The sequence below is a fragment of the Gorilla gorilla genome, chromosome 10 (genome assembly GCF_029281585.2).
Source record: "Gorilla gorilla gorilla isolate KB3781 chromosome 10, NHGRI_mGorGor1-v2.1_pri, whole genome shotgun sequence".
In the NCBI taxonomy this organism is placed as follows: Eukaryota; Metazoa; Chordata; class Mammalia; order Primates; family Hominidae; genus Gorilla; species Gorilla gorilla.
Window position 1 is genome coordinate 127,861,013 of NC_073234.2, and position 17,535 is coordinate 127,878,547.

Here is a 17,535-nt window from a genome sequence, read left to right on the forward strand (position 1 = left end):
TTGGCCAGGTTGGTCTCAAACTTCCGACCTCAGGTGATCCACCCACCTTGGCCTCCCAAAGTACTGGGATTACAGGCATGAGCCACTGTGCCCAGCAGCAATTTGTTTGAATTGGGAGTGCTTTCTTCCACCTTGATTATGAAAAAATTTCAAATGTGTATAAAACAGATTCATATAAAGGATCCTGATATGCCATTATCAGCTTTATCAATTATCCCTGACATCATATTTTTTATTTATAAATATTTCAATATTTGTGGAATCCTTAAAAATGCATCACATAACCCAACATTGTTCATATTATACCAATTGTCTTATAATTTAAAAATATTTTGTTCAATCATTTTTCAGATAAGCTTCACACATTGTGGTTGGCTAAGTCTCATAATATTTCTGTTGTAAAAATCTTAAGTCTGGGCGTGGTGGCACACGGCTGTCATTCCAGCACTTTGGGAGGCTGAGGTGGGCGGATCACGAGGTCAAGAGATCGAGACCATCCTGGCCAACATGGTGAAACCTGGTCTCTACTAAAAATACAAAAATTAGCTGGGCGTGGTAGTGCATGCCTGTAGTCCCAGCTACTCGGGAGGCTGAGGCAGGAGAATCGCTTGAACCCAGAAGGTGGCAGTTGCAGTGAGCCGAGATCGCGCCACTGCACTCCAGCCTAGAGACAGAGTGAGGCTCCATCTCAAAACGAAACAAAACAAAACAATCTTAAGTCTCTTAGAATACTCTGATGTCCCTTCCATCTCTCTTTTTCTGTCTTCCTTCCCCCTCTCCCTGTCTTTTCTGCTGTTGAAGAAAGCAGATCATTTGTCCTGAGAATTACTTATAGTCTGAATTTTGCTGAGTGCCTCTCTGTGGTGGACTTAAGCATGTATCCATCCCTTATATTTCTTGTAAGTTGATATATCTAGAGACTTTATTGGATACAAGTTTTCTTTGGCAAGATAGCATGTATGGTGGTGTATCAGGAGGTGTTTATGTCCTGTTGTTTCTTCTCTGATTTTCTTAGCAGCTACTGATCATTATTACTTAGATCCATTAATTCATAAGGGACTATATGGTAGTGATATTGTAATTTTATCATTCTTCTTCATTTGTTAGGTTGGCATATTTCTATAAAAAGCTTTTCATCGCCGAGGGTTGATTTTTTCCTTCTTACTAAGCAGTTTTCTTTTCTTTTTCTTTTTTTTTTTTTTGAGGTAGGTCTCACTGTGTTGCTCAGGCTGGTGTGCAGTGGCGCAAACACACAGTTGCGAACTCTTGGGCTGAGGTGATCCTCCTGCCTCAGTTTCCTGTGTAGTTGGGACCACAGGTGCATGCCACCATGCCTGGCTAATTTTTTGATTTTTTTGTAGAGATGAGGTCTCACTTTATTTCCCAGGCTGGTCTTGAATGTCTGGGCTCAAGCAATCTTTCTACCTCAGCCTCCTGAGTAGCTGGGACTACAGGCACATACCACCATGCCCAGCTAATTTTTTTATTTTTATTTTTAGTAGAGATGTGGTCGTATTATGTTGCTCAGGATGGTCTCGAACTGCAGAGCTCAAGTGATCCTCCTGCCTCAGCCTCCCAGTGTGCTGGGATTATAGGTGTACTACAGGCAAGAGCCAATGAGCCTGGTCAGATTTTTTTTTCCTGATTTGAAATCTGTTATGGGTTCAATTGATACTTCCAAATCAAACTCAGGGCTTCAGGATTTTTACTAACCTCATTGATCTTACCCATGTATCTCCTTTCTCTAATGCCAAAAATCCTACTTCTTGAAGCCATAATAAGATTATTCATTTGTTTTATCCCACATTACACACAACAATCTTAGAATAATGACTTCCCAATAATATGATTACTGAAAACAGTTTAATTTTTTTTGCACTTTTCAAAAAAATCCTTCAGAGATGTGTAGTCAAGTTACTGTATTCTGCTGGGCACAGTGGCTCACGGCTATAATCCCAGTACTTTGGGAGGCCAAGAAGGGAGGATTGCTGGACCTCAGGAGTTTGAGACCAGCCGGGGCAATATAGTGAGACCCTGTCTCTACAAAAGAAAATTAAAAATTAACCAGACATGGTGGCATGTACCTATAGTCCCAGCTATTGAGAGGCTGTGGCGAGAGTAGGCTTAAGCCCAGGAGTTTGAAGCTGCAGTGAGATACGACTGTGACACTGTACTCTAGGGTGACAGAGCAGGGACCCTGTTTTTAAAAAAAAAATATAAAAAAACTTCCTGTGCCTTAGACTCATTTGTAATCATCCTTCTCTCTGTGTGGCTATATGCTAACTGGGTATATGGTTAGTTTGTTTCATTTAAAAAATCTCTTTCTGTTAAGTTTTATTTATAATTACACAAATATTGGCTTTGATAGTCAAATTGAAAAAACAAAGTGTATTCAAAGAAGTCTACCTTCTATCCTTGTCCTTTCCTATGTTTTAGCCATAGTATAAAAAGTTATGGTTTATCATTATATTTCAAAAATATAAGAAGATATTCCCATATCCCACTTTTTCTTAAACAGTAGCATAACTTTACATACTTTTTTCTAACCTTGCTTTTTTAAATATCCTGGACATCCTGGATATCCATAATAGTGTCTAGAGATAGTCTTCATTGTTTTTTTACTGTATAGTAATCCACTGTGTGGTTGTAACATAGTTTATTCAACCTATTGATGGGCATTTGGGTAGTTTCCAAATGTATCACAGAGAGGATTACAGTGAATAGCCTTGTGTATGCATCCTGCTTTACTTTTGCTGACTACTGGTAATATTAACATTTTTTATGTTCTGTATTTAAAAAATGGTGGTTATTATTCATCTATAACTTTTATTATACATGACTTTGGTTAGCATGCTTTAACCTTTTAGCATAACATTTGCAAGCTACTTGTTTTAATTAAAATTTTGGTTAAATGTAAAAAATAGTGAGCTATTTTGTAATCTAGATTCAATAGAATCTTATACTTCCTTTACAAATGATAGCTGAGTTGATCATTTGTGTAAATGACTGTGAATTAAAAATTACAGCATTTTTTAAAATAAATTTTTTTAACATTTTAAAATTATTTAAAATAATAGACACACAAAGTAAAAAGAGAAGAAGAAAAAAAAAGAGACAGGGTCTTGCTATGTTGCCCAGGCTGGTCTCAAACTCCCGGGCTCAAGTGATCCTCCTGCCTTGGCCTCCTAAAGTGTAAGCCACCACACTTGGCAAAAATTAGTTTCTTTAAAACAAAAACATTACAGGTTATCTGGTACCATGGTAGCTTCTTTAACACTAGGTTCACTTAGAACAAAGCTTAGGAACAAAGTCAGACTTTCACAAAGAGCTTGTGTGGCAATGGGGTATTTTTTGCAAATTCCATTGGTGGGGTCAAGATGTGAGTTTAGAAGGAACTCTTAGCCTGACTCTTCTGGCCATGGAAAAAGATGGTTGGTTCTAAATGCTGACCTGGTGATTTTACACTGTCACATCTCAAATTGTGGTCATCTTTTATACATTATTAACAACAAAAGGGAAAAATTGAGTTGACTTTAAGAGGAAGTGGAAAATAACGAGATCACATCTGTACTCTACAGGCTCTCCACAGAGGTCAGACTGAGGTAGTAAAATTGTTGTGCACTAAATTAGGGCATTAACGTTTCATGGAAACTGAAGCTATATCTAAATAGCTGATGGCCTGCTTTCTAGATCTCCTATATACCTGCTTCTCAAATTCAGTCTGTTTTAAAAAATTGCCCTTTGAGGTTGGAACCAGGGAAATAAGGCTGAGAACAGAATAAGCCATTATTGAAAAAATTAGAAACTTGGAAGCAGATACTCATAATCTAAATCCTCTGAAGCTAAAGTTTGATCCACAATAGCAAAGCATTATCATTTTAGTGATTGTACCTTAGTTGTTTCCTGGCAGGTGATAAATTTGGGATCACTTTCTTCTTACAGTGTGCTCTGATAGTCTTTGAAACAAACCAGAGCTCTAAATTGCAATGCCATTGGTAATTTAACTCTGATTTGTCTCTATGCCTGTCTCCTGGTGTTCTGTAAAATTCTACATGTCATTTCAGGTATCACTATCCAGAAGACGTTACTTTTGCCTTTGATGCACTTTAAAATGTGAAGTCTCTTGTGAAGCTCTTTGGTTATTTTCTCCTTTGCTGCTGAAATAAATTCAGGTTGATGATTTTCTTGTAGGATATGTTGTGTGATCTAGACATTGCAAACCCAAGTCTTTGATTTTTTTTCCCTACAGATTGCCTATTTCTTTTTTATTTTAATTTTTATTAGTTATTATTATTTTTGAGATGGAGTCTCACTCCAGGCTCCACCCAGGCTGGAGTGCAGAGGTGTGATAGCTCACTGCAACCTCCACCTCCCGGGTTCAAGTGATTCTTGTGCCTCAGCCACCCAGGTAGCTGGGATTACAGGCACGTACCACCACTCTCAGCTAATTTTTTTGTATTTTTAGTAGGGATGGGATTTCTCCATGTTGGCCAGGCTGATCTCAAACTCCTGACCTTAAGTGATCTTCCTGCCTTGGTCTCTGAAAGTGTTGGGATTACAGGTGTGAGCCACTGTGCCTGGCCAGTTATTAATTTTTTTAAAGAGATGGGGTCTCACTATCTTGCCCAGGCTGGAGTGCAGTGGCTCTTTACAGGCACTGTTGTAGTGCACTGCAGCCTTGAACTCCTGGGCTCAAGTGATCCTCCTGAGAGGCTGGAATTACAGGCACACGCCACTGTGTCCAACAGATTGCCCATTTGTGATCTGTGTAAATATCTCTCACTTCCTGCAGTATCTCTGCTCAAGAATGTAAAGAGATGGATAATATTTTTAGATTTGTTGAAATAAAGTAAAGTTCTGCTCAAATGAGAATGACACTAACTAAATGAAAAGGCCGGTTATAATTCTGTAATTTTGTGCCTGCAATGTGTGTGTTATTGTACACTTGAATCGGCCCTGTGCATTGTGGCGAGGTGCATATTGCATGGTTGTATTGAAAAGGTGTTTGGGCTGGGCGTGGTGGCTCACACCTGTAATCCCAGCAATTTGGGAGGCTGAGGCAGCTGGATTACCTGAGGTTAGGAGTTCAAGACCAGCCTGGCCAACATGGTGAAACCCTGTCTCTACTAAAAAATACAAAAAATTAGCTGGGTGTGGTGGTGGGTGCCTGTAATACCAGCTACTAGGGAGGCTAAGGCAGGGAGAATTGCTTAAACCTGGGAGGCAGAGGTTGCAGTGAGCTGAGATTGTGCCACTGCACTCCAGCCTGAGTGACAGAGCAAGACTCTGTGTCACAAAAAAAAAAAAAAGGTTTTTGCCCTCTCTCTGTGCCTGCTGCTCCCTGTTGAGTCCTATAGGCCTGAGCTGCCAGGGGGTACTGTGGGCTGAGACTGGACATTGCAACCGACTACAAGGCACCGTGGGACCCAGGTTGTGGATGGACTGTCTCTCAGGCTTTCTTCTTTCCATTCATCTTCCTCCTCTAACTCCCCTCTGTATCCAGTATCCTTGCTCTCCATACACCTGCTTCATTCTTTTTCCTTCAGTAGATTTTTCTGCTTCTTGACTTACAAACCCTACTTCTAGCCCCTTTCTGATATTGAAACTAGCAACTTTCAGGCTTTGTACCAAAGTCTCAGAGATTCTCATTGACTCGGATGCCATCCATCTCTAGTCCAAAGAACAATGTCAAGGACATGAACTTGTGGAACAAAAGTGTCTGCTGTGGACACCTTTGGGGAGAAGTAGTTTTCAGTGATGAGGGTTGTAGTGAGTTGGGCAGATATCCCAAAAATATCTGCCAAAAACTATAGACACTTCTGGTTGCGGTGACTTATTCCTTCCTTCATTCAGCAAATATTGATTGAACACCAACCGTATGTCTGGTTCTATTCTAGGTTTTGGGGATGGAGCAGTGAACAAATCAGTCTTTATCTTTATGGAGTGTACAGTCAAGTGGGAGAGACAGGCAGTAAACAAAGAAACAGTTCAATATTCAATCTGTGAGATGGTGATAAGTGCTACAGAGAAAACAAACTAGTGTAAGATAAAAAGGGTGTTTTGATAGGCCTTTACTGTTTAGGTCTCTTTGATAAGGTGGCATTTGAACAAAGCTCTGAAGGAAATAATGGAGCCAACCATGCATATAGCCTCAGGGAGAACATTCTAGGTAGAGGGAACAGCAAGTGCAGAGGCCCTGAAGTGGGGGTTTGTTTACCTTGTTGCACAATCTGCACACAGGCCAGTACAATTGGAATGGATGGGAAATGTAAAAGAGAGAAGTTGAAAAGGCCAGGTGCAGTGGCTTATGCCTACAATCCCAGCATTTTGGGAGGCTGAAGTGGGAGGAATTTGAGATCAGCCTGGGCAACAGAGCCAGACCTCGGGCTAATTTTTGTATTTTTAGTAGAGACGGGGTTTCACCCTGTTGGCCAGGCTGATCTCAAACTCCTGACCTCAGGTGATCCGCCCACCTCAGCCTCCCAAAGTGCTAGGGTTACAGGTGTGAGCCATGGCCCCCAGCGGTATCTTTGTCTTAAAAAGTAATCTCTGTGCTTGGTGGGCCAAGAATTTAAAATATAAAAAATTTAAGAAAGAAAAAAGTAAGTAAAGTAACTATACAGGTTGGTCTGGCTGTAATGGTGAGTGTCATTATTTTTCTTCCCTAGGTATTTTGGCTCTGTTGCTCAGAGCAGTGCAGGCGAAATGGTCATTAGGGCATCGTCATGGTGCCTGGGATGCCTGGCTCAGCCAGTTTATTTTCTGTCTGCCTCTCTCCTTGGTCCTTTTCCTCCACTTTCATTCATGAAATTCTAGTCAAGAGCTAGGTCCAGTGGTTTTCAATCCAAGGGCTTTGGAAGCCTCTGGGGTCTATTTTGGTCATTGCAGTCACTGGGCTGCTGCTCCTGGCATTTAGGTTGGCAGGGGTCTGGGCTGGGGAGCAGGAATGTTCAGTGGCCATAAATGTAAGGGTTGGTCTTACATTTACATAAGGGAGACAATGAAAACTTAACTCCTCCACAGTCAGTAGTGCCGTTGGGTACTCACATGTACAACATGGATCAGGACATTGACTTTCTGTGGATACCTTTTAATAGTTTATTAGATGTGTTAGGCCGTTTTGCACTGCTCTAAAGGAATATCTGAGTCTAGGTAATTTATAAAGACAAGAGGTTTGATTGGCTCATGGTTCTGAAGGCTGTACAAGCATGGCTCCAGCATCTGCTTCTGGTGAGGGCATCAGGAAGCTTCCGGTCATAGTGGAAGGCAAAAGGAGGGCAGACGATCACATGGCTGGAGTGGTGGCAAGGGTGGGGTGGGTGCCACGCTCTTTTTTTTATTTTATTTTAATTTGAGACAGTGTCTCACTCTTTTGCCCAGCCTGGAGTGCAGTGGCGTGATCTCAGCTCACTGCAGCCTCTGCCTCCCAGGTTCAAGCAATTCTCCTGCCTCAGCCTCCTGAGTAGTTGGGACTACAGGCGCGCATCACAATGCCCAGCTGATTTTTGTATTTTTAGCAGAGACGGGGTTTCACCATGTTGGCCAGGCTGGTCCCGGACTCCTGATCTCAAGTAATCCGCCCGCCTCGGCCTCCCAAAGTGCTGGGATTACAGGCATGAGCCACTGCGCGCGGCCACCACACTGTTTTAAACAACCAGATTGCACGTGAACTTAGAGCGAGAACTCACTCACTGTGAGGATGGCACCAAAACATTCATGAAGGATCCACCACCTTCCTTTAGGCCCCACCTCCAACACTGGAGGTCATATTTCAACATGAGATTTGGAGGGGACAGACATCCAAACCGTATCATTAAATTTAATAGTTTTATGGAGTTTTTTTGGCTCTAGATCTGTTTAGACTTCTGCAGTCAGGTGTCTGTAACTAGCCTCTGGTCCTTTTTGAGAGTTCACAGTTTGGTGCAAACCTTTGGATGTATTATTTGGGAAAATGGGGTATCTGGCAGCCTGTGTCCCTGCTTTACGTTGTCCTTTTTGCCGCCTGCCCCAAGCCTCCTCATTAGCATCCCTGCCAAGGCCAGTGGAGAAGGATGGAGATGCGGTGACATTCAGCTTGACAGGTCATTAGCAGCTTTTGTGCCCCAGGGACTGCTGGTGGGAGGGAGGTTGTGGAAGATAAACCCTGACAGGAATGTATTCTCCTCGAGGGCAGGGTTTATTTGATATTTTTCTGGAGCTTAGAACCATAAGCCTGGTGCTGGGGAGGAAGCACCCTTAGCATTTGGTAGCCTCTGTGGGCAGAGCATGGAAAGTCACAACTTCTGAATTGTTTGTATTTTCAGTCTCACTCTAGATGGATGGCATCTTCTGCTATGGGAAATGAAATATGTTTAGGCAACTTGAGTCCCAGGTGCAGATGAGGCTGGGCTAATTGGTGCACTAGGGAAGGAGCCGGGGGAGAGATGTGCTGTTAGCTATTATCAATCTGTGACAGCTGTCAGCTGCTGGTAGTTAGCACTCACCTGAGCCTGGGATGCAGGGGTGCCTCTCCTGTCCTCTGTGGAAGCCTCTGGACCCAGCAGCCATCTTGACTGTGCACTGTTCAAGCCCCAAGTCCGCCTGGAAGAGGTGATTGAGAACTTACTGCAGGATAAGGAAAGCGCAGGACAGGTGCAGTGGCTCACGCCTGTAATCTCAGTGCTTTGGGAGGCTGAGGCCGGAGGAGGGCTGGAGTCCTTGAGTGTGAGACCAGCCTGGGCAACATAGTGAGACCCTGTCTTTACAAAAAGGAAAAGAATTAGCCAGATGTGGTGGTGTGTGCCTGTAGTCCCAGCTACTCAAGAGGCTGAGGTGCGAGGATCACTTGAGTCCAGGAGTTTGAGGTTACAGTGAGCTATGATCACACCACTGCATTCCAGCCTGGGTGAGAGAGCATGACTCTGTCCCAACAACAAAAAAAGGATTAAGGGAAGCCTCTGGCAGACCTGATGATGGGTGGCCCAGCCAAAATGAGTATTGATGAGGATTTCCCTGGTCTGGAACTCTGAATTTAGTCTGGCAAAGTATTCCCTTTGTGTTGTGAGATGATTCTTGGTGTTACCCCATCACGGTAGGTAAGATGAATTAGCAAATGAGAAAGGCTTTCTCTTTTTCATCCTTATCTAGTCCGTAGATGAAGCCTGAAGAAGGTCTCCATGTGGTAGTAGTAAGTGTTTAACATCTACCTCTAACACTTGCCTGTGTCTTTTTTTTTTCGCAAAGCCTCAGGAATGCCCCAGTATCTAGGTAGAATTTGATAATATTTCATTTTTGTTATATTCCCTTTTCTGTTTACCTTCTATATACAGCAAAATGAAAAAATTTTTAAAATTTGTGCAAGTAAGGGCAATTTCTTTTTTCTTTTTTTTTTTTTTGAGACAAGGTCTTACTCTGGCACCCAGGCTGGAGTGCAGTGACACAATCTCGGCTCACTGCAACCTCTGCTTCCTGGGTTTAAGCGATTCTCCTGCCTCAGGCTTCCAAGTAGCTGGGATTACAGGTGCCTGCCACCACTCCCAGCTAATTTTCATATTTTTAGTAGAGACCAGGTTTTGCCGTGTTGACTGGGCTGGTCTTGAACTCCTGACCTCAGGTGATCCATCCGCCTTGGCCTCCCAAAGTGCTGGGATTATAGACTTGAGCCACTGGGCCTGGCTGAGGCAGTTTCTTTTTGAAATATATTTTGTGAAGGAGAAAAAGAGAAGTTCAGTTTAAAGAAACAAATGACATAAGAGGTGGTATGCAGAGATGCCAAAGCATCTTGAAGGTGCTTTTTTTTTTTGGAAACAGAGTCTTGCTTCATTGCCCAGGCTGGTCTGCAGTGGTGCAATCATGGTTCCCTGCAGCCTTGACCTTCTGGGCTCAAGTAATCCTCCCACCTCAGCCTCTCAAGTAGCTGGGACTACAGATGCATGCCACTATGTCTGGCTAATCTTTAAATTTTTTGTAGAAGCCAGCTCTCACCATATTGCCCAGGCTGGTCTTGACCTCCTGTCCTCGAGCAAAAATACCGATTTTGACTAAGTCTGGGGTAGGACCTGGGGCTGGGATTCTAACCAGCTCTCAGGTGGTGCTAATGCTGCTGGTCTACAGACCACACGTGGAGTAGCCAGTGTAGAGTTCATGTAGCAATAGTGATGTCATAGAAATAGCCAGTATCTGTGTACTTGCTTTGTTGTATGTCACGCATTGTATAGTGATGTACATGCATCTCATTTGACCCTCACCCTGCCCCTTTGGGGGTAGAAAGGATTGCGCTCATTTCACACTCAAGGAAACTGAGGCACAGACAGGCAAAGTAGCTTGGCGAAACAGAAGGGAACTTAGAGGCAGGCCCTGATTAGCTCAGAGACTAGAAGGCCTTGTGCGTCATCCTGAACAGCTTGGACTTGATCTTGAAGGTGGAGGGAGAAATTGAAGGGTAATTAAACAGGAACTGTAGGAAATTCACCTTGCATAATGATTGCTTTGGCCACGTGTGTCCTGCCACCCCCCCCCACCTCAGTGAAGTGTCATGCGAAGTTGGGTTCGTAAATGAAGGCCTGAATGCTTTCCTGACAAGTTTGTTTTAAATCAAGCTGCTAATTAGTCCCAGTCCCCCTCCCCCCGGTATGTATTTTTTTGTTGATGTCGTTTCACTTCATTTAGTTGAAGTGATTGATTCAGTTCTGTGTTTGAACTTCTTTTTGAACCTCACCTTAATAACCTGTCTAAACATCAAGGTTAAACCTTCTTGCTAACACAGCAGTATTGCTTGGTAAGACTGGCTCACAGTCCAAGGAAATGCTTGCCCAGAGAGGGCAAACTGCCTTAACTCCTTAACCTTTTTTTAATGAGCTCATTAAAAAAAATTCAAATGACTGATTCCTTGTCACAGTTCTACCTACATTGTTTTTATTTTTGTCCAGGTTTCAGCTAGTTAAACGCTTTTGTGATGAGCTTATGTCCAGGCTGAAGGTTGCATTTTGAAACTGAGCATCAAATACCAATTTAAAGTCCAGACCTTTACACTTGTGAAATTCAGATAAATGAAATGGAAATAAAACAGGGCTGCTGTGTTGTGAAATATGACTGTGTTTTTCCTTGTAGGACTCTTTGAGGGTAGCCATTTTGGCATTTTATATATAAATTTTCTTTTCTTAGCCTACCTTTTACTTTCTTGATTTGCCTGTTTGTGATTTCCCATTAAACACTAGGCTTTTTGTAAACCAATTATCCCTTGAAATTGACTTTTTTTTTTTTGAGACAGGATCTTGTTTTGCCACACAGGCTGGAGTGCCGTGGCTCCGTCATATGATAAACAGAGAGAGAGAGAAAGAGAGAGAGAGAGACCCTGTCTTATTTCAAACAAAAGAAGAAGAAAAAAAGAATATAGATCACAGCTGTTATTTGTATATGCTACGCCAATCTTTGTTGGGTTTCATTCTTTATAATTGTTATTTTTAAAGATTTTTCTTATGAATATTCTATTGTTTCATTGTAGAAAATTTAAGGGAGAACACAGTGGGAAAAAAAAACAAGAAAAGGACTTCATAATCCTGCTACCCTGGGAGAAAAGAAAAATCACCATTACCTATTTGGTTCTTCTCCCACTTTTTTTTTTTTTTTTTTTTTTTTCCGAGATGGAGTCTCCCTTTGTTACCCAGGCTGGAGGGCAGGGACGTGATCTTGGCTCTCTGCAACCTCTGCCTCCTGGGTTCAAGCGATTCTCGTGCCTCAGGCTCCCGAGTACCTGGGATTACAGGGGTGCGCCATCACGCCTGGCTAATTTTTGTATTTTTAGTAGAGATGGGGTTTTGTCATGTTGGCCAGGCTGGTCTGTTTTGTCATGTTGGCCAGGCTGGTTTGTTGGCCATGTCTGGTTTTTCGTCATATTGGCCAATCTGTTTGTCATGTCAGGCTGACATGTTTTGTCATGTTGGCCAGGCTGGTCTTTAACTCCTGACTTCAGGTAATCCTGAAGTGCTAGGATTATAGGCGTGAGCCATTGCACCTGGCCTTCTGCCTTTTTTTTAAAGAAAAAAAATTAAAACATTTTTTTCTTTTTAAGATAGTGTCTCATTTTGTTGCCCAGGCTGGTCTTGAACTCCTGGGCTCAAGTGATCCTCCAGCCTCAGCCTCCGGAGTAGCTGGGACTACAGATGCACATCATGGTGTCCTTATGCCATTTCTTTTGTACGTAGGTGAATGCAAGTGTATGATTACATCATATACTATTTTGGAGGTTTGACTTTCTTTTCACTTTCATCATCTTTCCAAGGTGTTATTTTCCTAGTACATCTTTTTAAATGGACATAGAACATTCTTTTGTATGAACAAACAATAGTTTTATTTAGGCGGTCCTTTCCTATTAGACATTTATATTATTTTCAGCATTTCTCCACTGTTGTTGCAGCATTCAGATGAACCTTCTTTTTTTTATTTTTTTGAGATGGAGTCTCGCTCTTTTGCCCAGGCTGGAGTGCAGTGGCACAATCTCTGCTCAAGTGATTCCTGCGTCACCCTCCCACGTAGCTGGGATTACAGGTGCCCATGTCTGGCTGATTTTTGTGTTTTTGGTAGAGCTGTGGTTTTACCATGTTGGCCAGGCTGGTTTCGAACTCCTGCCCTGAAGTGATCTGCCCACCTCAGCCTCCCAAAGTGTGGGGATTACAGGCGTAAGCCATCACGCCTGACCCAGATGAACATTCTTGTAGCTATCGCACACAACTCTGAACATTTCCTAGGATGAATTCCTTAAAGAAGTAATGCTGATCCAGGCTTTTTTCTTTTTCTGTGACTCTTTGACACGTAATAATATTGACTTTTCTTTCTTTCCAGACACTACAACAGCAGGAGTGCAAACTTCTCTACAGCCGAAAAGAGGGTCAGAGGCAAGAAAACAAAAACAAAAATAGATATAAAAACATCCTGCCCTGTAAGTATCAATATTCTGCTCAGTAATAGTCACTCTTGGAGATTTTGATTCCTAGCACCTCTGTACCTTTCCTCAGGGTCGTGTGCTCTTGTTAGCACATCGGAGGCCTTAGCTTCTTTAATTGCAAGCAGTTTCCAAAATAATCAACCATGGTGGGTGTTGATGACTTCATTCACTGAGCTCCCGTGATGCTGATTACTGAGTAAAGTTGCCACTAGGTGGCTTTGTCTGTGGTTGGTTCCTTCTGTTAATTAATTTTCTGTCTGCCCAAGATAGATCGTCTCAAGGCTTGAGATCTCTCAGTGTCAGGGACCTTAGGGTGCCAGATTTGTGTCTTGACTCCTCCTCACTGGGCCTGTGAGTCCTGGGTAAGGCCTGCCTCCTTTCTGGGACTCAGTTCCCTTAAGTGGGAAACAGACAAACACCTCCTGAGGGCTCCTAGAACTGTTCTGCTTGCTGATCCCCTGAGCTCAAGTTACTGGAGAAAGGGTATATACCTAAACTGCTCAGAGGAAGACTTTGTGGGCCGGGTGCAGTGGCTCACACCTGTAATCCCAGCACTTTCGGAGGCCGAGGCGAGCGGATTACCTCTGATCAGGAGTTCAAGACCAGCCTGGCCAACATGGTGAAACCCCGTCTCTACTAAAAATACAAAAATTAGCCATGTGTGGTGGTGTGCGCCTGTAATCCCAGCTACTCGGGAGGCTGAGGCGGGAAATTGGTTGAACCCAGGAGATGGAGGCTGCAGTGAGCTGAGATCGTGCCGTTGGACTCCAGCCTGGGTGACAAGAGCAAAACTCCGTCTCAAAAAAAAAAAAGGAAGACTTTGTGAATATTCGCAAAGCTGTAAAGCTGTACCTTTCAATTTTTTTTTTGAGACATAGTCTCCCTCTGTTGCTCAGGGTGCAGTCACAGCTCACTGCAGCCTCAACCTCCTGGGCTCAAGCGATTCTCCCACCTCAGCCTCCTGATTAGCTGGGACAATAGGCAGGCACCAGTACACCTGGTTGATTTTACAGTTTTTCTGTAGGCCGGCGCAGTGGCTTACGCCTGTAATCCCAGCACTCTGGGAGGCCGAGGTGGGCTGATCACCTGAGGTTAGGAGTTCGAGAGTAGCCTGGCCAACATGGTGAAACCCCATCTCTATTAAAAATTACAAAAATTAGCTGGGCGTGGTGGTGGATGCCTGTAATCCCAGCTACTTGGGAGGCTGAGGCTGAGGCAGGAGAATCGCTTGAACCTGGGAGGCGGAGGTTGCAGTGAGCCGGAGGTGCAGTGTGCACCACTGCACTCCAGGCTGGGCGACAGAGCGAGACTCTGTCTCAAAACAAAAAATGATTTAAAAAAATAATAAAATTTTTTCTAGAGCGGGGTCTCCCTATGTTGCCCAGGCTGGTCTTGAACTCCTGGGCTCAAGTAGTCCTCCTGCCTCAGCCTCCCAAACTGTTGGGATTACTAGTGCAAGCCATTGTGCCTGGCTGTACCTTCTGTAACACCCAAATGCCACCTGGCAAAGCCCAAGTTGAATCATGAGGAAAAAAGGCCTGGAAGGATGTAGACCTTCCTTTTTTCTACTTATTTATTTATTTATTTTTGAGATAGGGTCTTACTCTGTTGCCCAGGCTGGAGTGCAGTGGCATGATCATGGGTCACTGCAGCCTCAACCTCCTGGGCTCAAGTGGTCCTTCCCACCCCAGCCTGTAATGTAGCTGGGACTAGAGGCATGTGCTACCATGCCCAGCTAATTTTTGTATTTTTTGTAATTATTTTTTTTGTAGAGACAGGGTTTCGTCATGTTGCCCAGGCTGGTCTCAAATTCCTGGGCTCAAACGATCTGCCTGCATCGGCCTCCCAAAGTGTTGGGATTACAGGTGTGAGCCACTGTGTCTGGCTATATCTTCTGTAACATCCAAATGCCACCAGGCAAAGCCCAAGTTGAACCAGGAGGGAAAAAGGCCTGGCAGGATGTAGGCCTTGCATGAGGATCTCAGAAACTGCACTAAACCAGTCACAGTTCCTCTCTCCCGAGGTCTAACTCTATGCTGAACTCTTTGCATTTTTATCTCACTTAATCCATATCACATGCACAGGAAGGAAGCATTCTTAGCATCCTGGTTTCCTAGACCATTTTAGCAAGGTTATAAGTGAAGGGGAGTGGGCGGGAGAACTGGCACTAGAGCCCCCAAAGTCACTGTTCTTAGCACCACTCTAATGCATGGGGTTCTCCATTGATGTGCTATGCAAGGCAGTGCACTGAGGAGAAAGGAAGGAACATTTACAACTTCTCTTTATTTATATCCTGTCCCTAAAAAAAAAAGAAAAAGAAAAATTTGTCTGAGGCCTAGATTGATTGCAGTGAGTGCATAATGTTTTATTGATTGGTTGATTGATTGTATATAGAGATGGGGGTCTCACTATATTGCCCAGGCTGATCTCGAACTCCTAGGCTCAAGCAATCCTCCTGCTTTGGCTTCCCAAAGTGCTGGGATTACAGGCATGAGCGACTGCACCTGGCTATGCATACTATATTTATCCAACTTACAAATAAGGCTTGCTTGCCTATAGTGCATATGTGTATACATTTCAGCATAGAAAAACTGTGTGATTGGGGGTTGTGATCAAATTTGGAGAGCATTGCTCTCATGTCTCATCAGGTCAGAGTCATTTTGTCAAATCTTGTAAACCATCCTTTGTGTGTGTCTATGCATGAAGCATAGTCTTTCTCTTTCTGCATGCGTATGTACGTATACATGGTATATATGTATATCATATCTACATGGATATTGTAATGTATATATGTGAGGATGGGGGAAAGTGGAGACATTTGTAATACTGAGAAAAGGCAGTGAGGAATTTGCAGAGAAGCAGTTTGAGCTGTAGCATGGTACTAGTGACCTTGAGGAAGCCTTATCCTTTTTTTTTGGAATTTACTTTTTCAACTTTTAGAAATAGACAAGAGTTTCACTATGTTGCCCAGGCTGGTCTTGACCTCCTGGGCCCAAACTATCCTCCTGCCTTGGCTTCCCAAAGTGCCAGGATTACAGGTGTGGACCACCATGCCTGGCCACCTTGTCCTTTCTATGTCTAAGTTGTGACATCTGCTCAGGGGTCAGGTGGTATTAAATGGTATAAAATGTATGGGAAAGTGAAGGGATCAATGGTATGCAGTATCTAAATAGAATATCGCTTTTTCCTCCCTTAAAGGTCTCATTCAGATGTTTCCTCTGATGAACATCTCATTTCCTTAAAGAGGAGGAGTCTGAAGCAAAAAAGACATTATTCTTTTAAGACACGTGGCTGTCTTACTAATTCCCATTGCAAAATATGTTGTTTAGGTAGAGCACTCAGATTTTTATATGAATAATGAACTTTTGTACAGAATTTGGACAGTTGATACTATCAGAGCCTTGTGATATTCCACTGCATTATGCTTCACTAAAAAATACCTGGCTGGGTGTGGTGGCTCACAACTGTAATCCCAGCACTTTGGGAGGCTGAGGTGGGCAGATCACCTGAGGTCAGGAGTTCAAGATCAGCCTGGCTAACATGGCAAAACCCCATCTCTACTAAAAATACAAAAATTAGCCAGATGTGGTGGCAGGCTCCTGTAATCCCAGTTACTCAGGAGGCTGAGGTATGAGAATTGCTTGAGCCCAGGAGGCAGAGGTTGCAGAGAGCCGAGATAGTGCTATTGCACTCCAACCTGGGTGACAGAGGAAAACCCTGTCTCAAAAAATAAATTTAAAACAACAACAACAACAACAACAAAAACCCCTCTTTATTATGGAAATTTTCAAATATATTCTAGAGCATAAAGAACCCACATGTACGCATCACCCAGCTTCAACAATTATCAACTCATGCCCAGTCTTGGTTTCATCTATACTCTGATCCACATCTCCTCTCTCCTTGAATTATTTTGAAGCCCATCTCAGACATCATGTCATATATGTATACTTCAATCTTCTTTTTTTTAAAAACTCCACCTCCCCTTTTCTTTTTTCTTGAGACCGAGTCTCACTCTGTCGTCCAGGCTGGAGTGCAGTGGTGTGATCTTGGCTCACTGCAATGTCCGCCTCTCGGGTTCAAGCGATTTTTGTACCTCAGCCTCCCTAGTAGCTAGGATTACAGATGTGGACCAACATGCCTGGCTAATTTTTGTATTTTCAATAGAGAGGGTTTCGTCATGTTGGCCAGGCTGGTCTTGAACTCCTGACCTCATATGATCCACCTGCCTTGGCCTCCCAAAGTGCTGAAATTATAGGCCACTGCGCCCAGCCCAAAATTTCTTGGTTTGAAATAATTTTGGAACTCATAAGAAGTTACACAAATAGTAGAGAGAATTTTCTTGTACCTTCTCTGAGCTTCCTATATACCCAATGATAACATCCTATATACCCATAGTATATGATCAAAACTAGGAAATTGTGAAGATGGCATTTTGAGACATCAGGCAGTGTTCACGTTACTGTTTTGCTTACCTGGGCTTTAATTTTTATGTTTTTTTTTTTCAATCATTAAATGAACAAAACTTGGACTAGGCTGGGGAGTAACTGATTTGAACTGGTTTTTCCTGAAGCAGTCCAGGACTTATGTGACCGTGGTCTCTTTTTCTTCTA

General features: G+C 43.1%; 1 protein-coding gene across 4 annotated transcripts in view; it reads left to right on the forward strand.

Annotated features, from left to right (window-relative positions):
* The window catches only part of PTPN11 (protein tyrosine phosphatase non-receptor type 11), a 90,856-nt gene that overhangs the window by 41,071 nt on the left and 32,250 nt on the right, over positions 1-17,535 (forward strand). For all 4 annotated transcript variants that reach the window (XM_019038373.4, XM_019038372.4, XM_063694362.1 and 1 more), the window contains exon 7: positions 12,820-12,916. In XM_019038373.4, coding sequence (XP_018893918.1) covers positions 12,820-12,916 — 97 coding nt within the window. The remainder of the gene's footprint in view (positions 1-12,819; positions 12,917-17,535) is intronic.